The sequence below is a fragment of the Botryllus schlosseri genome, chromosome 15 (genome assembly GCF_051294905.1).
Source record: "Botryllus schlosseri isolate E-star chromosome 15, Bs_hap1, whole genome shotgun sequence".
Lineage (NCBI taxonomy): Eukaryota > Metazoa > Chordata > Ascidiacea > Stolidobranchia > Styelidae > Botryllus > Botryllus schlosseri.
In genome coordinates, this window is record NC_137250.1 from 6491055 (window position 1) to 6515312 (window position 24258).

The window sequence follows — 24258 nt, forward strand, 5'->3', positions numbered from 1 at the left end:
CATGAGGCCACTTCTCGATAATGTCATGTAACAGTGTACCAAGTTTAAGGCTTTCATCCACGTATTTATTCGGTAATATATTTTCCAAAGGCGATTTCGCAGCAGACCTATAAGACAGTAATAAAAACGTATGTGTCGTGTTACAGTCTCCAGTTTCAAGGCCAAAATCTCTTATGCTGTACCGACTACCGAGACCAAATTTCCGAGGCTGCTATTCTTAGTTCTTTAGAATGATGTTTTGGATTCAATAGGACAGGCCCAATCTATGAGATAACAATTGCGTATCTGTCCGAATTCGTTGACCTTTCCAATTAGGCTTACGCTATCTCTCGAGTTATAGTCATTTCCATTTCTGCAGATAATTAGTCAGGTCTAATGCGAACATGAACCGTGTTGAATCTTTGTTCCGTACGCCGTTTACGCAGTTACCACACTTCAAGTCACAGCTCACCAGCAGACCTCTCGTGGCACATACGTTAAAATCACTGTTGCCGGGAAATTCATGTTACCGTACCATCATTAAGTTACTTGTTTACGTTGGAAAACGCCATTGTGACGTCATCTTGATAAAAGTCGCTTGCAGCCCTTGCCCCACCACCCGATATTGTCACGAGCCGCCACTGTTGTCAAGTATCGTGCACAGCTCACAGTTCAAAATCTAATGAAATTACTGATCATGATATTTTTTGTTGTATTTGTGCTTGTTCAATGAAATATTTATTTTGTGGTGACATTGTAATAACGTAGAGTTAGCAGACGTGGTTGTTAAACTGCCTACATTAATCTCGATATTTATATCATGCGGCCCGCGGCCTCTAGGAATTTTGAAAAGTGGCCCGCGAACCATTATGAGTTGGCGACCCCTGAGCTATACGCTGCCTAAGTAACTCATCTAAAAATAGGACTAGGATAAAAAGTTGACTTAGTTTCTTAAAACTAGGCTTTGAATCGAGAAATTTCTCGAAAGTGAATATATTAGTGATTAGCAATGATTTCTTCTCTATGACCCTTCTGACGCACAATTAATGAAATTTCGACTCTTGAAGGTATGCAAAACTTCAATATACAATTGAAAGACATATTCAAATAGGTTCCTTGTGGTACAGAATTTGAATATTGCAACAATTAAACAACACGTTCATATTCGCAATTTGTTCACTCTAAGCCAGTGGTTCTCAACCGGGGGTCGGGGACTCCTAGGGGTCCGCGAGACCTCTAAATTGGCAATGTGACTGTAATCCTAATATGTAATTTTTCAAATTAGGGAAAACATGAGGCAGTTTCGCTCCACAACTGCTAAAACCTCATGACTCACACCATCAGAATAAGCGTCTGACATGGAATATCCTACTCTGCAAATTCATTTCAATTGTCAAATTGCCAATAACCTACTGATACAAACGAATTGCTGTTTAGAGGCGTTTTTTGGGGGTTTGTTGGTACTGAGTTGCAACCCGGACATCATGTCTGGGGTATGTTTGGGGTGTATTCGTACTGAGTTGCCACACTTGAAGACGCCCCATAGTTACCCTGGACAAGATGTTCTTATGTTCGGTATGCTCTTTATTGCCAAAATGAAAGGCACCCTTTAAGAAAGTATGAGTATTGCGCCATTGGGCGTTGTGCCTGATCCGCCGTACGCCGTTTACATTGTGATCTCTGTAATAATCCGCTCGGTCCGCAGTTCCGCTTGGTCTGCCGTATAGTATTGTGAATTCCGCCTGTTCCGTGGTCCACCCGTTCCGCCGTTTAGATTTGAGCTTTTTTGTTATGGTCCGCTCGATCCGCAGTTCCGATCGGTCCGCCGTTTAGTATTGCAAGTTCTACCTATTCCGCGGTCCGCTCGTTCCGCCGTTTAGTATTACATGTTCCGCTGTTCCGCAGTCCGCCGTTTAGAGTTGCCCCATGAAATGACATTATTCGATGACTCCAGCAAAATTTATTTTGTATTACGTTGATATCAGATGGAGTGTCTTTGTTGCTAGCATAAACGCAGATGCCTAACAGATTGAAAAAGTAATAAGTAGGCTCATTCTGATTATTTCGAGTCCTAGTTTTAATTCATGGCCCAAGGTATATGAAACTCTGTTCTCAAGTTCTGATACTGCACGAATTAAGTCAAAACAGCGATTTTCTTTGCAATCGTGATTCAGGGTGGGTTGCACAGATGCCGATCAATACGTGTTCGCCGATTAAACGACAATAATGGGGCTACTTACGTTGCAGAGATTAGCCACGAATCCTGTGGTCGGGATCATATGGCTCGCGAGCCATATATGGGTAGGCTTACCATATTTTGGAAATCAAAAAAGAGGACACTTTTTCAGAAATTTTCAACTTGCAAAACCGGAGTGAAATTCTCAAAAACCGGTTAATTTTTCCCACTTTGCGATCGGTTGACTAAAAAAAAAAAAAGGTCATCTTTTCGCCCAGAGCTAAAATCACCGTTTTTCACTCCGAAATACCCGTCGGAGCTTCACTTCTGTGCTGATATGCGGCATATCACTCGCAATTTGCTCTAAATCTGCTCTAAATCTCAAAAAAGAGGACAAAATCTCAAAAAAGAGGACAAAAGGGCGTCCTCCGAGGACACTTTCAAAAAAGTCAAAAAAGAGGACAAATCCTCCTAAAAGAGGACGTATGGTAAGCCTATATATGGGTCTTTTGGGTATAAGATATGGCTCTTTGCCAAATATTTATTTTTGTCCTGAATTGATCAATATTGCAGCGACTTGTTAGTAAATTTCTTCATGGCCAGAATAATTATTCCCATGGCAGTATAAACATGGCTTTTAGAGGTAAAGGCAACGCCGTCTTCAGGTTTAGGGCTCGAACTCTTTTCCAAATTCTCAAATTTAAGTTACTGTCGCGCCGGCGACCAATATCACTCGCGAATTCGATGTAGCCTACCCGAGTCGGAATCTTGGATTGCGCGATAAGTTGATTGATCAAAGAGAATAGTAGACATGGCGACACCAATTGACAAAGCAGTTTTCAAATACACATTTTCTTCCTGATCTACGGCGCGAAATGAACTGCGGTGGACATAACATTTACAATTACAAAGTCGAATTACAAACAATGCTATAGCTATCCACGGTCTTGATTGATAAATAGCTCTACCTGCGAATACGAGTGTTATAGGTTGCCGCCGAATACTTTGAGAATTGAGAAGTCGATCAGTATTTATATTTTCGGAATCAGTGCGACAGTTACATAGGACTAATACCAGTTATAATAAATACAAGCTTTTTACGATGAATTGCATTATCAACGGTGAGGCTTGGCCCGTCTGTGCCTTACCTATCGTTTCACGCTTTATTTTCAAACAATAAAATGCAAATTGTGTGAATTTGGGAGAAGTTCAAAATCTAGTCATTCATGAACATCAATAGAAAATAACAATTATTATTGAAGGTTTCAACATTTTCGTTAGCAGCTTAGAGTGAGTATATAGGCCTATATAGATTGCTCCAGTGACCATGTTTGGCTCCACCTACGCATGTGATCATGGGTTCTCGCATTTCAAAGGATCATCACAGCGAACCTACGTTCTCGTAACTCAAGTTTAGCATGCTCAAGTACGGCAGCCAGATTAGTTTTTACAGAGAAAATGTGGCGCACACGACGAATCGCATGTATAGTGAGTTCGAATTATAGTGCTACCATGGCGTCAGGAATTTTCGATTGTGACGTAACAGCTGATTGACATGTATGGCTCTTTGGGAAGTGAAATGGAAAAAATAGGGCCAATATGACTTATCGGACAAAAAAGGTTCCCGACCACTGCACTACTCAGATAATTTTAATCGGGCAAATTTGAACCACCAAGTGAAGTGTCTCAGAAATGTAATCGTCTGTCTGATGCCCTGGCAGGTCTCGCAGATCAGTCAGTGCATATCACAGACAATGATGTCTGAGATGCGAAACACTTCGAACTTACCCCCGACATGATGTCCAAGTGGCAAAATAGTCCGAAGACATGATGCCCTTTAGAGCAGAGGTCTCAAACACGCGGCCCGCCAGAGCATTTTGTGCGGCCCGCGACGACATTTTAGATTTTTTATTAATTTGACAATACATAAGTGTCCCATATATCTTTTCATGTTATAAAGTGAATATTCCCTCTTAAATTGCCCCGAAAGCCTGAAACTATTCATCAGACTTCAGTATCACATCAATTGCAAACGTTGCCGCAGTGGAAGATTCACTATTTCGCCACATTTCCAATTCATGATGACAAAACCTGACCCTTAGGCGATTCGTTACTGAAATTCGTGAGTTGGACTTGGACGCGACCTTTTTTAGAATTACTCAGACTCGGGCTAACTCGATGGCAAAATGAAAATGACTCGAGTGGACTCGGAATACCGTGAATTCATTAGAATCATGGACGCAACAAACTAGTCGCATACAAGGGGGATAGTAATAGATCAGAAGGTCGCAGCTTGGTATTTCGCTAACTAAGCAAGTAGTTTTGGCAACCATTGGCAATCTGTTAGTTATATCTTTGGTCGCTAAACCATGTTATTAGGTTCTTTCAAAGGTTCCTATAGTATCGTAGTGGTGCGCTCCAACGATGTAACAACGATGGGCCGTTCGGCGTATTTATATTATATTTATATTTTTTCTGCTCCTATTATTGAAGATATTTGGCCATGAGATTAATAGCCTACTTATCACAAGTATACACGAATCTAGGATTGGAATTACAATGATCAACCTAAAAATGTTTTGATATCAGATCAGTCTCTATTATCAATCTGTTAAATTCAAAATATTCACAGTAGCTGCAAAATTATAACCCGATAGCTTTTATGATGGCATCACACGTTTGTCCGTCCATATGGTGTCTATATCTTATAATTAATATATATTATGTTTAATCGTTGAGTTGAGTACAACAACAATTCTATTCAAATAGTTATAACTGTGATGATTCTTTTCGTCTCAGGCCTAAATTGATACAAGAGTAAATCACATTTTGACGGTGTGTGTTTACTGTCAGTCTGGTGGATCGGCTCACTTTCGATAGGACAATTCATTCCCGCCAAATAAGACCTTCTTGGAAAGACATAGAATACCCCTATAAATGATGCGGCCCGCGGCGTCGTCAAAACTGAAAAACTGGCCCGCGAGCACATTTGAGTTTGAGACCTCTTCTTTAGAGGTTATATGACTAAAAGCATCCAACTCGATTTTAGGAATATTTACGAAGAAGTTTTTAGCCTACTTCAAACCTTCAAAATTCCGGACATTTAGGCCTATTTTAGAATTTACTCCTGGACGTAGTTTGAACAGTAAAGTTCCGGACATTTCCGGGAAATTCCGGGCGTATGGCAACCTATCATAGCAGTGGTCCTAAAACTGGGGGCGCGCCCCAATTGAGGGGCGTGAAAGAATTTGAGAGGAGGTGAGAATCCGCCCGAGAGAAATGACGTTTTTCGCACTAGGAATGAGTTTAAATTGTGCGGAAACTTCCTAGTTTTAACAATGACTTTAATTAGAATTATATTTCGATTTTAAATGTCATAATTGCGTCGTAGCTAGGGTTGCATTTAAAACAAAAATCAATTTAAAACAAACATGTTTAAAACAAGGCCCTAATTAAAAACATGTTCTTTTATTGTTATTTTTTTTTTGTTTTTTCTAAGCTATGGCGTCACGAATATTCAATTGTGACGCCATAGTGGATTGGCATTGACAATTGAAAATATAGGGTAATATATAGCCCCTTTGACGAAATACCTGTACATTTATGTTGAACCGACTATTTTGAGGGTTCCAACCATCCCATATCAATATATGTCGACTATATCGGTTGGTAATTGTCCGTAGGCTCATACAACATGTTTTTAGGAAAATATTTGCACAATTATGGCATAATTTTACAACTTGAAAAAAATTTGTTTTTTTCAAAAGGCCTTCGTTTAAAACAATGTTTAAAACATGTTTTAAAGTGTTATAAATCACCGTTTGTTTTAAATCCAACCCTGGTCGTAGCCTATCATCCAGACAATGATTCTAGATTATGACTGATATCGAACCTTATACACTGACCAGCGAATGTCACTGAATGGAGTGTTACTGGCGAATGCGTCTGCTGTGTCATTGCGTTTTGATTTTGCTTATTGTCAGTACGTTTGAGCTCAGTTCAAGCGGGTAAGAGAAGGGAGTAGGCACCAAAATCACTAAATTCTATATGTGCTACGCGCTAGCATTGCACATGACTATGTTCAACAAAATATCCAAAAGGACATCTTTTTGCGCTCCGCACGATTTACCTCCAACCCCTGACTATTGCTTTATGCATAGTCCTAATTCCATATTTGAGATAGTATCTCAGTAGCCATAGCACATTCCATGCCCCCAGACAATGCGTTAGGATTGCAAACATTTTGGGTGCTCATTTCAATCTTTCTTGATATGACGCTAAGAGGCGGGTCAGGGCCTACTAATATAGTAGGCCCTGGGCGGGTGCAAAATTTTTCACTATCACCAAGTGGGGAGTGTCGAAAATAGTTTGAGAACCACTGGACCAAAGCATCCTAACGGTTTCCGGCGATACTCTCTTAATTGCCAATACAGTTATGCGTTTTCGAAAGCAAAGGACGGGTTGCTTTATATTCAGTTACAAACATCTAGGGAAGATTGGGGGCATGTCTCCGTTTCGTCCCCTGGCTACGCTAATGACCAGCGAGCAAACGCGATAGTGATTCTTTCAAGACATGTGGCCATTGAAGTCACGAAATCACTGTACTTATAATCAAGCCGGTTAATATACAACCTGTCGCAATAGATATGTGTGGATTAGTTATTTTACTCTAGTAGTGCAAATCAGTGTGTCTTCTGCTGCTCCCTTTCAGATACCAATTCAGGAACGCTAGGCTTTCACCTTGAAAATTGTCATCGTAATGTCCGGTCCAAACGTAACAGCATCATACCAATAGCGTAATTGCAAATGAGCTGACAAAATGGAGGTAGAATTATAGCATTTCAGGAAAGCGAGGTTTCGATTTCGAACCATAACCTCCCCTGCGTTCGCCACTCTACACCACATACCACCACAATAGTCGCAATTCGACAACTGGTCGGTCGGTCGGTCCTTATTACTTGCAACCAATGATGGCCAAGACAGGTGCGTATCATCACAAATTATGTTGATGAGTTCAGTGTGTGTGTTGACATCAATGGAACCCCTGAGACTGGCCCACGGATCCCGATGTTCCATAGAGAACCGGTTAAGAACATCTGCTCTAGTCATACTCAGTGTGAAGTTGAACCGCCATCTAAATCAGGTGATATTCAAATCTTTAGCAAGGCACTGAAGGAACTCTCGCCAATCATACTGATCGCGATTCGCCAGTGTGACTGCGATTCGCGCGTTCATTGTCAAGTATCTTTCCGTTCGTTTAGTCAGCTCCCCGCCCTGCGTACAGTTTGCCCCTGGAGGCGCATCCTCATTTCTTAATGCCTCGATGAAGCTAAATATTGAAGTATCACTATTTTCGGTTGATCCCTGACACGCATTGTGCAAACCTTCTACTACCATGCTGACTCCCGGTAGCCCCGCAGCTTCTATGGCTTCCACACTCCACATATGCGCGGGAAACAATGGTTTCCGTCTGTCGCCCCGTCTGTTTCTCCGCCCCAGGTAGTAGTCTTCAAAGTAATTCACGACAGACATCCATTCAGACGGGTAATCTGCAACCAATTCGTCAAAGGCGTCGCTTACTTCATCCTCTGGTAAAAATGCAAGAGCCACGAGCATTTTCAGCGCCACCTGAACGTTTTCGTCTCGGGTGTATAACATTTCCAGTCCGTTTTCCTGAACGTTACGCCAAAGAGATCGTCCCAAGTGAAAATAACAGCCGTAGATGCGCGTCTGAGGAAATGCTTCTGCGATGGCAGTTTTTGAAGCCAGCTCAAAGTCGATCTGTACACTTTTTGGAGATAGTGCTGGTTTCAGTAACATGATTTCGGTCCACATTCTAGAGTACGTAGCCGTTTGTTTATTCGGGAGAAGAACAAGTACACAGGACACTACCTCATTTCCTACCGAAGCACTCACAGTGTATACTTCATATAAAAGGGTGGGCGGCAATTTAATGGTATGTTCGCACATCCAGTGCTCGGAGTCGTGCAAAGTCTGTAGAAGCTCGTCACTGCCAAAAATCAGTATGCGATTTGCATCTTCATCCCCGCTGTCAAAGAGCAGGAAGTCATGCTGACTTGATTCTTTTTTCGGCATATCAGGTTTGAACTGTACTTTTGCATAAGGATTAGAACAAAGTGAGGTTTTGTCGTGCGGTAGCTTCCTTTTCCTTCTGATAGTTTGACGCAGATTAGTGTAAGAGCCAATGGCAGCTGCAACTTCCTCATTTACTTCAGCTAACGCGTCTTGCACGATTCTTTGCGGTGGCTCTTGTGTAGTTATAGCAGCTGCTTTTACAGTGTTCATTACTTTTCTGACTGCCACTTCCGTAGGATTCGGTGGATGTGAATGGACGCCACCCGTTTGCGGCGGTTCTTCTTGTTCACGATAGTTCGAGATTGTCGTAAGGCGAGCTTTACAACCTGTCTTGGCACACCTCCAGTTGGTCGTCTTCAATTTTGTTTTGTCTTTTCTGTACAGAAAGCCTTCATAGCTTATCATGTCACTTCCTTTTCTTGAAGTTATGCATTCCATCTTGAATAGCTTTTCGACACTCAACTAGGGTACGATACTAGGGTACGATACCTATCTCATTCTGCACGGTTAAATATCAGTTACAGTCGCTATTCGAACGTGGCTACTTCTGCGACAATAACTGTATCCTGCTGGTCGCTCACTTGACTACGTAGTCCTTGCGAGAGTCGTTGTTTTGGCACTTGCTACTTTATATGAATTGTACCGTGACGTCGCTGTTTTCACACTCGCTATTACGACCGTAGAGCTCTCGTGCAGTCGCTCTGTAGACTGTTTCTTTTTGAAACGAGATGCGCTGTTGTGATGAATGAATCAGTATCGCGCAGTCACACACTTGATACGCACCATCGTATGTTCATTGTTCACTCGCCTTCGAAGTTCGAAATAGCGAACAACAAAACAGTAAGTTCACATTAGCGAGCCTCTTTGCAGCGACTGTATAAATGCGAATTACTGTATTTCTCCTGCATACGGGTATTGTACCCTATACCTGGTATCTCATGTAGTATGGCAACGGTCATTATTGATTAGACCTACACATCTGTTATTATTAAGGATACGGGCCCGCGTATAAGGCTCTTATATTGATATTTTGATATACACAGATTTTTGCCTACATTATTAGCCCACTTATACGAATGAATTGAGTAATACAATGCTACATGTCGAATTGCAATAACCTCGTGGTATCTACACCTGTCAGTGCCATTCGAGAGATTCATTCGCGAGATAGTGTAATGGTTATGCGTCGGCTTCTCGAGCGGTAGGTCGTGGGTTCGATCCCCGGCCGGGTCATACCAAAGACTCGAAAAATGGTATCCGCAGCTATCCTGCTAGGCGCTTAGCAATCACAGATAGCATGGAGGAGAAAAAAACGGGGGCGCAGACTAGATGACCTCATGGGGCCGTATCGCAACTCCGTCGCCAAAGCATCTCGATGGTGCAGGCGAGAAAGAATATCATCTCTCTCTCTCTCTCTCTCTCTCTCTCTCTCACGTTCCTCTGCTTCACCCGCGAACAACCGCACAAATTACAGCTGGCGCTCACGATAGCGATTGTCAAAATAGCGAGAGAGGTAGGCCTATTCAAAACAGCAGCCGTCAAAACACTATGTCATTCTGAATACCGAGTGTCAAAACAACCTGTGGGGAAGGTGAACGGTGATTGGTGATGCGTACATTGCAACCTGTCTTGGTCTGCGTTCCGTGTACGAGTATATCATTATACAATTAAATAGTATATTCATATTGAAATAAACCCGAATATTTTCAGCCCTGACACTCGTCAGGGGTAATCGTCAGCAACTAGTAGAGAATTGGAAAGAACATTGTATAATGCCAATTCTCTACTAGTTGCTGACGATTACCCCTGACGAGTGTTAGCCGAAAATATTCGGGTTTATTTCAATATGAATATACTATTCAATTGTATATTGAAGTTCTGTACCTCCAAGAAGCTCTTCATATATCATTATAATTGAAATACCATAATATGTATTACTCAACAAGATACAAGAATTGCAATGCAAGAACAAAAGGGGAAGAGTGCTGAAGTTAGGATTGCATTTAAAACAAACATGTTTAAAATGAGGCCCTTATTGTTTAAAACAGTGGTTCTTAACCTTTTTTCCTCCAGCGCCCCCTTTCAAAGATTATCGGGCTCCAGCGCCCCCCAACCTCATATTGTAAGGAATATACCAAAGACAATGAGTAAGAGGGACGGCCGTAACAGAACTTCGTCAACTCCCCTAAAAACGATTGCCTTGCGCACCCATAGCGTGATAAACCATACTTCTGAGGGCTTCGCCCCAAGAACCCCGTAGCGTGATTTCGATTGTCAGCAAAGTTTGTGTGGCCTAGGCCTGGTCGCTTTAGGTGCCAAAATATTCTATAATGCATAAATGAATAGGTGGTAATTACATATATATGTCGCTATAAACTTTTATCCTCTCAGCCCACGTAATCAGATTTACCAGTAGCGCTGAGCTGTTGTATTGGAAAATAAACGGCACGTAATTAGTAATAAACATATTCGGGCGTTACCAGGGCCGTAACAGCACTTCGTCAGCCCCCAAAACTGTTGGTCTTGAGTCCCCCGTAGGGAGATAAACCAAACTTCCGGGGGGCTCCGCCCCCAGAGCCCCCTTCGGCTATCCGCTAGTTATTGATACTGGTCATCTACATTGGGTGTGCATTCACTGAGCCAGCTATACTCGCCTAGACGCGCGAAGCGCGAAAAATTTCAATAATGATTGATTGAATTGGTCAATATGATCGGGAAGTGCATATATATTAATATCAATTTTTATCCTTTCTCTGCTCACGTAAACAGATTTACCGGTAGAGCTGAGTGATGTGTGATTGAAAGGGTAGGACCCCTCAATAATAATTATACATCTTAGGGCGTATACCCGTTGGCAGGAAGGAAACGACACTTCGTCAGGCCCGCCGAAAAAACTTGGGTCTTGGGCTTCCATGGGGTGATAAACCGACCGCCCCCCATCACGTTGTTCGCTTTTGCCACGAAATTAGCTGTACTGTTTAGCGAGACAGTGCGAAGCGCGAAAATTTTCGATAATTCACGATAAAATCGGTCAATAAGATCGGGAATTGCATATATATTGCTATCAATTTCTTGTCCTCTCTGCTCACGTTACCAGATTTACCGGTAGAGCTGAGTGAGGTGCAATATTCCCTCTAAGCTGCGCACGTGCGCAGTGCTGACACGGTCTCTGCGCACAAAAAATCTACGTTGCGCACAACAAATCCGAAGTTATGACCTTATTTTAGTCGTTACGCACTGTTGTCCAAGGGTCTGCGCAGTGCGTTTGTGAGTGTGCGCAGACTCGTCAAAACATTGTGAGGTGTCTTGGAAACTGTAGGGCCCGTAAGTAATAATTAAACATAGCCGGGCGGGCGGACCCGTTGATATGACTTCGTAGCATGATGTTATTTCGTGACCTCCTGTCTGCTATATCAAAAAATATAGAATCGCCCAACAGGTATATCGCTCATCGGGGATATCTAGTTCTATATATCCCTGTCGTCCAATCGTACTAAACTAAAAGACGCACACGATTTCAAATTGGTATTTCTTCACTGGCATATTATTTTTCCCTGCCAGATGGAATTCGTCTTCTGAGAATCAGATTGCCAAGACAGGAACATTCGGTGCCAGTCATTTAGGCGCCTATGGACAATTAAACCTATATGTCTTTTGTAGGCTATAAATAACGAAGTTTTCGGTGTTAATTCGCTCTGAATATACTCATTAAGGATATGTCCTACTACCACATCATCTACTGCGAAGCCATTTTTCTCCAGCGCCCCCCATCCCGCCCCCCTGAGCCCAGCGCCCCCCATATCGCCCCCTGAGCGTTTCCGCCCCCCTTCAAAATCGCCAGCGCCCCCTGGGGGGCGCTGGAGGCGAGGTTAAGAACCACTGGTTTAAAACATGTTTGTATTGTTGTTGTTTTTAAACCATGACGTCACGAATATTCAATTGTGACGTCATAGTGGGTTGACATTGACAATTGAAAATATAAGTTAAATATAGCTCGTTTCACGAAATATATGTACTATTGCTGTTGAATCGACTATTTTGAGGGTTCCAACCAGACATGGGGTGATTACTTCACGAATGTAATCGATTGCGATTACGATTACTTGTGAATGCCGCGATTACGATTACGATTACGATTACAGCCAAATCAGGAAGTAGTCGATTACGATTACGATTACTTTTCAAAAGTAATCACGATTACTCACGATTACATTTGTTTTGCTTCTTAGAAAAAATGTCAGAAGAGATATTGGAAGACAATATAAATATGGTTTGCGATGAAAAGGTCTACTGAGATGACAACTTTCTTTATAAATCATACGTCATTTGCTTGTTACGTCATATTGCCAGTGTTGGGATCAAGTCACTACCTTCGAGTCACGAGTCATCTCGAGTCATTGCACATTTTGACTCGAGTCAAGTCAAGTCAATCGATTTTCAAAGGTGACTCGAGTCAAGTCAAGTCACTCATTTTTGGAGGTGACTCGAGTCAAGTCAAGTCAAGTCAAGTCAAGTCACGAGTCAAGTCACAATTCAAGTCAAATTGAGTTTTCGAAGTATGAGTGATCATTCGTATTCATTATATTTTACTGGCTATGTTAAAGAGATCAATTGGTCAATTATCTTGAATCCAATAACGAATACAAAGTTAAATATACATGCAAAAATTCGTTGTATCGCTCACGCACACGTAGAACTGCTAATAAAATACGTAAGTAACTGTATAGCTACATCAGGGGTGTCAAACGTACGACCCGCCAAATGATTTCATTGGGACCGCGAAGAAATTCTGAGTATAAAGTGAAAATTGCGTGATTTTATCCAACACATTTCTCGAATTTGCAGTAAGAAATACCACTAATAAATATTCCTTCAAGAGAGCAAATTTCGAGTATGTTCATAGGCCACATTATAACAACCCGACAGCGGAGTTGTGATTGTAGTTATCGTCAGGAGAAAATCGCTGACCTGGACAGTGGACACCCATTCCGAGAATGCGAAAAAGTGCATATACTGACTACTGAGTTTAGGGTTAGTAATATTTAGGAATCATTTGACTGGTGCGGCCCGCGAGTGATCTGTATATTTGAATTCGACCCGCGACGTCAGTTGAGTTTGACAACTCTGAGCGACATGCTATACATTCTGTTATTATCAGCAAAAATAGAGGATCGAATACGAGGCCTCGAGAAGATGAAAGAAATTGATATCGTACAATACACTAGCCATCTATACACATCGTTGAGGATATAAATACATAAAATATATTTGTTAGATTTAATCGTACAAGAGGGTTGGTAAAGGTGAGCGCCGTGCAATGTAAGGACAGAGCCGTCCTATAAACAGCGATACGTTGCTATTAAATTAATCTGCTATTACGACAAGGCAAGCTGTGATGATTTCGTATGCGGTCAGTGTATGTGTGATGTAACAATGCAGGATCAGCGAAACGTACAATCAGTGAATGACTGGTTGCTCTCACAAGTTACAATGGCATATCGTGAATAAAATGAACATGCACAGAATACATTGATTTAGTCGACACCGTTTACTTGATGACTTGAAATTGACTCGTAAATTTTGCTCCGAGTCACGAGTCAATCCACATTTTTGAAGCGCCGAGTCAAGTCAAGTCAAGTCATTTTTGCAAAGTGACTCGAGTCAAGTCAAGTCATTCGAAAAAGTTGACTCGAGTCATGACTCGAGTCATCCCAACACTGCATATTGCACCCATTGCCCACCTTTATGCAGGACTATTCGTCGCACCCAACGATTTGCATTCTTGCCAGGTCCGTAACCGCCACACCCCAAACTCCCCAATAGGACCGGGAGCGAGCTATAAGAGGACTCAAAAGTATTTCGTAAATCAACATACTTTCAAGAGAGTTAATTAACTTGAAAATTTTCTTCGAGCTTCGGGATTTAATGTCTCTAAATAGCTTGATTTTGAAATGCATACCTCTCCCCCTCAAGAAAAAAAGCATGCATAATTTATAGGAATAGGTATTTCGATGGCGGTCATTACCCCACCACAACACACCAAAAGACGTATGCAATTTCGACCAACATGCAACTCCACAAAGTGTGCTACCAAAGAATGACCTTGGCCAAAACGTTGGGTACGTGTCCATTGTCAGTAGCCGCGTTCTGTGCGCGTGACGAATAGTCCGGTCCTTCCAATCTGAGCCCCAACAATGCAAATGCCACCCGGGGCACTCACAGAGGAATGAAGACATGACAATTTGTGTGTGCGTCTCACGAAAGTTTTTCCTTTAGTCTGCTACGTTTGGGCGACTACAGTATCTTTTGATTATATAAAAGACGGGAGGTCACGAATTAACAACATACAATAATGAAATTATAACAACATACCAGATGCTATAATGATGAATTACTTGCCCCCAGTACTACCGGTAAATCTGAATGAATAGCAATATAATGCAATTACCAATATTATTGACGAAATTCAGTCATCAACTTGAAAACTGCCCCCCCCCCTCCTATGGGGCCCCTGTACCCAGGGTTGTAATGACTCGAGTCGCGATTTTTTGGTGACTAGACTTGACTCGACTTGTACTCGAGTCATTTTGCATGACTCGAACCAAGTCATATGACTCGTGACCAGAACGGCCAAGACAGACATTCCACGTAACTTCGAAGAATAATAAAGTTACCACATTATTTGTATTTCGTCTATCAGTCAGCTACTTGGAAATAGGGCCGTAAACTGTGAAAACTGATGAAAAATACTATATTATGAATACGAGTCATTCTATATCACTCGAGCAGAGTTGAAAAAAGTGGGTTGAACCGATTGATCAGAAAACTGATCTGTGAACATAACGACTTGGACACGTACTCGAGTAAAAAAATATGACTCAGACTCGACCCTATACCAGCTGACTTGGACTCGGGGTGAATTGAAAATGACTCGACTTGACTCGAGTCAAAACTATAAAAGTGAGATTGACTTGTGACTCGGAACATTGTAACTTGGATACAACCTTACCAATACCAACGTTTGGAGTGGGGGACGAATTGCTGTTTTGGTCCTGATTGTACCTACAACCCACGCTAACATGGTGTAGAAGCGGATGGCTATGGTGACAGGTATAAACGTCGAGTGAAGAATTATGAAATAACGATTGGCGCCCGTTATAAGTAGTCATATGAGAATAAGATAAAGTGAACTTAAAATTCTACCTTCCACTTAATACAGATACTGCAAGCTGCCGTTATGCCGTTACGAGAAACGGCAAAGAACGGCTCGGTTATGATATATAAACGCAGCTGTTGATTTTAACCATCGTAATGTTTTATTTGACGAGTACAAAACTTCTAATCTTTGTCCGGTGTACGACTACGTACAATACATACGTATACTACATAGATAGGCCTGCTGCTCGCCAAGAAGCAACGGTCAAACTGCGTTTAACTATAAGCATAACCAAACATCAATACATAAGTTACTATTTGAAACTAGGCAGAGTGGTGATTAATATATTGCTGCGAGGTAGTGGCGTCTGGAGTGTATTGGTAACCTGATATACAGCATGGCTTACACTGTTCTAACTATCACACAACAATGTATATCGAATATATATTTACTACGTGTGGATACTTCTTACGCAAGGACGAGCAAAGCTAATACTTCTGACGTAATAATGAGCAGTGGCGTTTGAAAATCAACCGCTTGCGCTATCAATAACCTGGTATAATCTCTCTTCCTTGTTCACGAATGTTCGGTTATGTCATATTCATTGTAGAAATTTAAAGTAATCGTTCTTTCACAAGGCAATCGATTAGATATGTGAAGTAGTCGATTACGATTACGATTACTTTGGATTTTTTTCGAATGTAATCGATTGCGATTACGATTACTTGAAAATGCTGTAATCGTCGTAATCGATTACGATTACTAATCGCGATTACCCCATGTCTGGTTCCAACCATCCCATATCGATATACGCGTCGGCTATATCGGGTGATAATTGTCCGTATATGGGCTCATACAACATGTTTTTTGGAAAGTATTTACACAATTATGGCATAATTTTACAACTGAAAAAAAAAACGATGTTTATAACTTGTTTGAACAAAATGTTTTAAAACACCGTTTGTTTTAAATGCATCTCTAGCTGAAGTCCAGTTATTCAGTCAAATTAATTCCGCTTTGACCTACTAAATAGCGTTAAAATAGAAAAGCTTATTAAAAAGGTCACACGTGACTCGTGAAAGCGTGTGTTTATCGTGCTAATCCTTTTCCCCGGTCTATCTCATATTTTATCGGAAGCGAGAAAAGCTCTTTCTGAACTACTTGTCTTCGGAAAAATTTTCGTTTTATTGCTATGATAAAGGTCTTCTTTTGCATCGTATAGGCCTTATATTTTCGTATCATTACTAATTAGTTAAATTGCTCAGCTCACATAACCATCAATCCCGTTTTGTGACATACAAGGTGATCACGGTGATTTTTCGAACCACACAATTGGCCATCGGATTTGTGCTGATAACGAAATTGCGGGTATGACCAATACCCATAGTACGGTAATTTCGGAGTAATCGCGGCATATCCAGCTTACCCAGGTTTGGCGCCTATATACGAACATGGTTAGAAATAGTGATGCCAACTAAGGCAACAATTCCTAATTTTGTGAACGATTACCGTATAATTATGTGAATTCGGTCATTAGCAGTAGCATAGCATCTCATGAAATACATTGGAGCCAAACAACGGGCTCCAGCTCCGGCTCCACATGAATTTTATTAGAGCTCTGGCTCCGCTGAAAATGCGCGGCTCCATCAATGATTGCAATGTGCAATTTGATGATGAGAAATTTATCAGTAATCCGGAGGTTTTGGAACCAACTCCTCATTCATACCGCAAAACAGACGAATGGAACAGTGCATGCATACATCATAATACTAGGATACCAATTCGTTATAGCTATGTAGTAGCCTAACAGTGGTCAGTAACGAAGTTCTGCTATACTTGGGTACTTATTCAAGTAGATCTAATTTCCTGCTATTTCTACTTCTACTTACTTCCTTTTCGCAAATTTCAGTTTTTCAAATAGAAGTAGTTTAAGCCTCCAATCAGAAAGATAGCCTGAGGAATTTCGGGGCTGTTTTCACGGATTATCAACATTTTATTTATCATAACAGTTGAGTAAAACCCAGAATTTTCGTCGCGCTTCGCACACAGTAGTCCAGTGGTTCCCAAACTGTGGTACGCGTACCACTAGTGGTACGCGAAGGACTTCCAGGTGGTACGTGAGTGGATTCTGGTTTTTTTCGACCTAAGGGAGTTATTAGTTCAGGTGGGGTTGAACACAAAAATTGTTCTCCAATAAACTTCAGGCTTAGAATGACCTCCTCGTACCCGACTCTGGCTTCTCACGCTATTCCCAGCTGCTAATTTTCTCTTCTACGTGGGAGTACGACCAGGGATTTTCATATCTGATGACTATCAAATCGTAGAAACGAAACCGACTTGTTGCGCCCATGCATGATTTTCGATGCGCTGTGAGCAAAGATATGCCACGCATCGACCAGCTAGTACAGTATGGTTCTCAAACTTGGGGCCGTGAAAGCATCTGAAGGGTGGCACGAAGCTGCGACCAACTGAAAACAATTTTCGCGCTCCGCGCGATTCACATCCATTTCATTGTTTTTGCTCTGTGTATCGTCCAGATTACATATTTGAGAAATGCCATCAAATTATTCGCTATGATTTCTAGCATTCTGGTTGCATTTTGTGATATGGCGATAAGGGGAGCGCAAAATTGTTCACTATCATAAAAGGGGGCGTATCTAAAAAGTTTGAGCACCGCTGAGCTGGTGGAAAATAGACAAATGCAGCCATCGCATTAAATAAATTGACGTTTGTTGTTTGCTGTTTTTTCATTATGTTATTCTTCTTGTGACTGGTTGTGAAAAAACAATTCCATGCATCCCATCAACCCTGGCTGATAATGCCTAGTTAAATAGAATTTTCTATTACGCATCGCATAGGTCAAATACGTGATTATGACGTCATAAATGATGGATACATTTTTGACCGCCTTCGGCGCACATAACTTATGTGGGTGGTACGCGAGCACTGCATAACACCTCGAAATGGTACGTGGGTGATAAAAGATTGGGAACCACTGCAGTAGTGTGATATGATTCCACGAATGTCTCGGTAAATATAATTTAGGTGCGGGTTGGGTGGTTCTGTTCATACCGCGTTGTCGCCGACATGAAATATTTCATCACCGTAAATATGACCCATCATAGCGTTTGAAACTACCATTTCACAATCTATCATACTTATCATATCAAGTAGCCCATGGCGTGTCCTAATCTGGAAAAATGGACTCAGACGTTTTCTTAGCTTCACATCTGTTTTAGCAGACCATCGTTGAACCTTCCTGAACAAAAGACATGAAATATATTTTTCGCTTTTTAGAAGTATAGTAGTTATATTTCTCTTTCAATTCCCGGTAGCATACTTTGTGAGTCATAATTAGTTTCAGTTCTTTTGTCTGGAGAACATACATGTTGATTGTTGAAGTATATAAAAGCAAGTGTAGTAATGCAATTTTCGAACCACACAACACAATTGGCCATATGATTTGTGTTGATAACGAAATTGCGGGTATGACCAATACCCATAGTACGGTAATTTCGTAACAATCGCGGCATATCCAGCTTACCCAGGTTTGGCGCCTATGTACGAACATGGTTAGTTAGAAATGGTGGTCCCAACGAGGCAATATTTCCTAATTTTGTGAACGATTACCGTAGAATTATGTGAATTCAGTCATTAACAGTAGCATAGCGTCTTATGAAATACATCGGAGCCGGAGCTACTCTCCAAACAGCGGGCTCCAGCTCCACATTAATTTATTTAGAGCTCCGACTCCGCTGAAAATGCGCGGTTCCGGTTCCTTGCTCCGGATCCAAAGACCTGCTTTCAACATAGTCTTTTCAAGCACTGGACTACATAAACTTGGGTTGCCACTTGCCATACGTCTGGATTTTCCAGGACATTTTAGTGTTGAAACTGCGTCCGGTGAAAATTATAGAATGTAAACATTCTAGTTGACATGCTAAAATATTCCGGAATTTTCTTAAATTTGTTTTTAGTCCGAGTTTTTCTAAGTTGCCATTTCCCAAAAATTCTTTTCTAGTTACGCTATCTCCATCAGGTCTGCCGCTTATCTATTCACTTGGACTGATAAGAGATAGATATTTGCTAGTAAGTAAGAGCTGGGCAAAATCGAGTTCATTTTATACACCGCCAGTGAGCACTAAAGAGCAGTCGGATTTGGGGCCACGAAAATATGGTAACCCTAATATGAACATCTCATCATTCATGACGTTTCCCAGAACAGGTAAAGAAGGTATTTGTATTTTTTGTAGCAACAGAAAATACTCTGGATTCTACACAGTTTAGACATATCTCACCTCATATCCGTATTAAACTATCTTATCGTATTATACTATCTTCTTTACTTTCATTCAGTGTGCAACTGTGCATGCCTCCTCTTTACATCGCCTAGGCCAAGGTGGGTGTCCGATTCCATAGACAACTCCTAGTCGCTTCGACATCTTCCTTTCTTTTCATTGTATCGCATTTTTTGTGGTGTATTGAACTGATAAAATTGCTAATAAACCAATGATGATGATTTTGCAGCGGTGACATTGTATTTAGAGGTGCCTCACCATTCGATCTTTATTGTCAGGAAAATATCGCCTTTCAACTCAACACGGAAGCTTCAAATCAGAAAGCTTGTCTGGTAATTGAGCATTTACTTTTGCACGATTTGCATGTGGTCGATTGCATTGTCACTTCCATGTCTCATTCGTGAAAGAAGATCAAATTACCCTTTTGATCTTGAAGACGGATGAGAGCAGTGTTGGGATGTCTCGAGTCACTTTCTTGGTATGACTTGACTTTGACTCACTTTGCTAAAATGACTTGACTTATCAGAAATATGGATTGACTTGTGACTCGGAGCAAAATTCACGAGTCAATTTCAAGTCATGAAGTTATCGGTGTTGATAAAAATCAATGAATCTTGCATATGTTCGTATTGTTCGTGAAACGCTGGTGTAACCCATGACAGCGACCAATCATTCAATTATGGTGCGTTTTACTAAGCCGCCATTGTTTACTCACAAATAAATTGACCACAAACGAAGTATTCGAAGCTTATAGCTTACATTGTCGTAAACAAGTATTTTAATTTAATAGCAAAATATTTATTTCTGTTCCCACCTTAACCAAACCCCTTGTATTATTGAAAATGAATTCGAATATAGTTTACTCCTCGACCATTGGCGCCGACTCGAATTGTATTATATCAATATGTTGGTAATGTATTGCATCTTACCAATTCGTCTCTCATTCTCTATGTTGGCTGGTAACTATATAAACTGAGGCTATGCAATTACGTACGTAGTTTTTAACAGTTCTACATATATGTGAACGATACAGCACCTTCTTGCGTATATATTTATATTCGTTCATCGGTTCAGAATTGATGAACACTTAATCTGTATTTCAGACAGCTAGCAAAATGCAATGATGATGCTTCATACTACGAATAGGCAACTTGACTTGTGACTTGACTCGAGTCACCTCCAAAAATCAAGTGACTTGACTTGATTCGAGTCACCTCTGGAAATCTATTGACTTGACACGAGTCAAAATGTGTAATGACTTGAAACGACTCGTGACTCTAAGGTAGTGACTTGATCCCAACACTGGTTAAGAGATGATGCTCCTATCTGGCAAACCCCACATGCCCACATCCATAGCATCCGCTTCACTTAACAAAACCTATGAAACATAGATTCACCTGTTGCAGCACCTTTCAATTTTCAGAACTTGTTATTTGATATGATGAAAATAATGTCTGAAGGAGTCATCGATATAGCGAGCAATATCAGAGTTGTACAATCAGTCATGGCAGAAGCGCTTACTGCCAGAACTATGGATACACATGCAGCCACTCCAACCTTGGTCGCTGTGAGCAAAACGAAGTCCGTCCTTATGATAAAAAGAGCCTATGATGCGGGTCAACGACACTTTGGAGAGAATTACGTCAAAGAATTACTAGTTAAAGCAAAAGATGTTGACCTTGCCAAATTATGCCCCGACATAAAGTGGCATTTCATTGGTCATCTCCAGAAAAATAAGATTTCTCAACTAGTAAATTGTCCTCGTCTGCATATGGTGGAAACAATATCATCGTACGAAGTTGCTGATTCTTTTCAAAAGAAGATTAAAGGTGAAAATTCACTCGATGTCATGATCCAGGTTAACACCAGTTCGGAAGAGAGTAAAAGCGGAATAATGTCAGACGATTGTGCAGACTTTGCCAAACATATCATCGAAAAGTGCCCAAAATTAAAACTACGTGGATTGATGACAATTGGTAAACCCGGTCATGACTACTCGACCGGTCCTAACCCCGACTTCGTCTGTCTGACCAAATGTAGGAGCTCTGTATCAGAGCATGTGAATATTCCGCTTCATGAACTGGAACTGAGTATGGGAATGTCTGCTGACTTCAGAGAGGCCATCATTGCAGGGAGTACAGTTATAAGAGTCGGCAGCACAATATTCGGTGCAAGAGATAAGACAATAACAAAATGAATTTATTGCGTCTCCACAAATGTTTTAAGTATCATTTCTCAAAAATGAATTTTCAATTCAACACTTTGCTATCAATATTAGGTTAATTGCGGTTTATCTGAATATGAAAATATAGTGTAAGGGCTACAGTTTACAACAATACAGCCAACATGTCAAAGGTAAAATCAGTGAAATGATATTCGAAATAAAGTTTCAAGTCATATGAAGTTATAGTTACAAAACATAACCATAAAACTGATGCTACAGTTTACTGTAAACCAGTCAATGGTAAAATGACATAATGCAGCTTCACGTTTATATGAATATAAAATCAGCGTAAAAGTAAATGCTCCACAAACATTGACGGTGTGATACGTGTGTAAGTCGTATAAACATGACCATGACCAGATTACCAATAAATCAACCTGGATAGGCCTACTCTATCACCATGATACAGCCCACTATTACTATCTGTGATTCGTAAACCATCATTCGAACGAAGTGTAATTATAGATATGGAATGCGGTACTAAAGACAATTAGGCTACAGCACAATAAAACAGATTCTCACAGTCGCTTTTGATCTGAAACTTCCTTATGGTCTTCTAATGGTCATATGATCCAGTGCCTACATATTATCTGGGTTATCATTCGCCAGCAGTATGTAGAACATTACATAAAGTGATGCTAGTATAACAGAAAATGCGACAGCCACAAGCAAGATATCCTGTTTAATGAAAACAAGAATTCCGTTAAAAAATGTCCAATAATAAATAAGATTTGTACCGGTATCTCACATTGAGTCCTGTGGAGGACTTCCTGGCTTGTGCGGCATTTTTGAGGTCCTTGACCGCACTTTTTGACTTCTTATAATCCTGCTTACCTGTTAGCAAAACGGTCATTCAATTCACACAGTATAGAAATTGTCACCGTTTTTGAGTCGGGTCATCATCATTTTATCAACATTTTTATCAAATCAATGCACCACAAGATTGCGATATAATGAAAAGATAAGAGGGTGCCGAAACGACTTGCAGTTAGTCTTTTAATCAGACACCCACCTTGGCCTACAGCATGTAAATAAAAGGCATGTATACACTGGATTTAAGAAAAGATAACAAAAGGAAGCGACGAAAAAAAATGCTGCATCCTGCAGTGTCGGTAAGCGAGGTCGATATGTCAGATTGTGGTCCAGTAATTACTAGTAAAGATTCAGTAGAAATTACTTGTATTTCGATTTGCATCTGGACAATGGACATTTGGACATACTCGACGACTGTCGCCAGTGACTTGTGAAATTTTCACTTACATTAATTTCTGTTGAAAATTTGCCAGTGAATACAACAGTATTTATACAATTATTGCCTCACACCATGCATAGTTAATTCGTTCATTTCAAAGTGGCAAAATACTGTGATAGATTGCAAAAATATATATGTGCTGCACTTTGTGAAGTTTATGAATCAACTATCCACCCTAGCCGAAAGATTGTAGTACTTGATACAGAAAAATGTATTGAAGTGAGTCATGTATGGTGTCGTATAAGAGATCGCTAGAGCATAAGTTGGATTTTTTAGGACAAACACGTAACAATCACGAAGCGAAGGTGGATATTGATTTTAATACGGGTTAGTTGCAGTGTAATGCCCTACTGGAGTCTCGTTACGTTTTGCCTAATATAACAGGTGAGCAGCGATGATTCTCCGAGTTGAAGTAATTTAATAAAAAATAAAGAATTGTGTGAGCACAGGATGTAATGGAGTCATTAATCTTAATTGGATAACAATGTAATGAAATAGGCATAAAATCCAAGATTTATACCGACATCTATTTTACCTATTCTCTTGCGGTACGTATCCAGCACAGGCCCTCTATTTGTTGAGTCGTTGTTTTTACCCATACTTTTGATTCTGAAGGTATCATATAATGAGTGATATATCAAATGTGTGACAATTTCTAATTATCAACAGCCTCACATTCTGCATAACGTACGTGGCACAAGAACAGGCTACTTTCTAGGGGCTTCTTCGGTTGCTAGCCTACATTTTGTCAAGATTGTAAGACTCCCTAATCCTAGCCTTTTGTCAGTAAGAAGTGCCTGTGAACAACTAAAGAAGCGTTGACCAGTTATTTATTCCTAGTGTATGGGTAGGCAATTAGGCATGTCTGTAGCCTGTAGGGAAGTCCATGACAGCATATTACGGAGGATATCCACAGACTACTATATAGCTGTACTCACGTTTGTCCTGAGTTATAAGTATTTCACCTATGGTCAGAGCGACAGCTCCTTAGTTATCATTGAGCAAATCAGCAAATACTCCCAGCGGTACGTGGCTGTGAACTCGGTCACGCTACAATACGCCCAAAACACAACAATC

At 40.8% G+C, this 24258-nt stretch overlaps 4 protein-coding genes across 4 annotated transcripts in view; 1 reads left to right on the plus strand and 3 right to left on the minus strand.

Annotated features, from left to right (window-relative positions):
* LOC145456660 (flavin-containing monooxygenase 3-like) overlaps window positions 1-24258 on the minus strand; it is a 266805-nt gene that overhangs the window by 178485 nt on the left and 64062 nt on the right. The gene's annotated exons all lie outside the window — the stretch shown is intronic.
* LOC145457379 (uncharacterized) lies at window positions 1543-9020 on the minus strand. The gene has a single exon (XM_080335583.1). The coding sequence runs from the start codon at window positions 8687-8689 to the stop codon at window positions 7295-7297; it is 1395 nt and encodes a 464-aa protein (XP_080191709.1). The 5' UTR covers window positions 8690-9020; the 3' UTR covers window positions 1543-7294.
* Window positions 21129-21963, plus strand: LOC145457118 (pyridoxal phosphate homeostasis protein-like). Its single transcript, XM_080335283.1, has one exon. The coding sequence runs from the start codon at window positions 21144-21146 to the stop codon at window positions 21900-21902; it is 759 nt and encodes a 252-aa protein (XP_080191409.1). The 5' UTR covers window positions 21129-21143; the 3' UTR covers window positions 21903-21963.
* LOC145457119 (triple QxxK/R motif-containing protein-like) lies at window positions 21884-24257 on the minus strand. The gene is made up of 4 exons (XM_080335284.1): window positions 24120-24257; window positions 23717-23790; window positions 22678-22763; window positions 21884-22607 (listed from the first exon to the last, which is right to left on the minus strand). The coding sequence occupies exons 2-4, from the start codon at window positions 23778-23780 to the stop codon at window positions 22509-22511; spliced, it is 249 nt and encodes an 82-aa protein (XP_080191410.1). The 5' UTR covers window positions 23781-23790; window positions 24120-24257; the 3' UTR covers window positions 21884-22508.

What these genes read in the sequence shown, in the direction of transcription:
- LOC145457379 (XM_080335583.1), bottom strand. Translation starts at nt 8,689, where the DNA reads ATGGAATGCATAACTTCAAGAAAAGGAAGTGACATGATAAGCTATGAA.
- LOC145457118 (XM_080335283.1), top strand. Translation starts at nt 21,144, where the DNA reads ATGATGAAAATAATGTCTGAAGGAGTCATCGATATAGCGAGCAATATC.
- LOC145457119 (XM_080335284.1), bottom strand. Translation starts at nt 23,780, where the DNA reads ATGGGTAAAAACAACGACTCAACAAATAGAGGGCCTGTGCTGGATACG. An exon ending in TACGTACCGCAAGAGAATAG is followed by an intron (nt 22,764 to 23,716) that starts GTAAAATAGATG and finishes TTTTGCTAACAG; the next exon opens with GTAAGCAGGATTATAAGAAG. An exon ending in AGTCCTCCACAGGACTCAAT is followed by an intron (nt 22,608 to 22,677) that starts GTGAGATACCGG and finishes TTCATTAAACAG; the next exon opens with GATATCTTGCTTGTGGCTGT.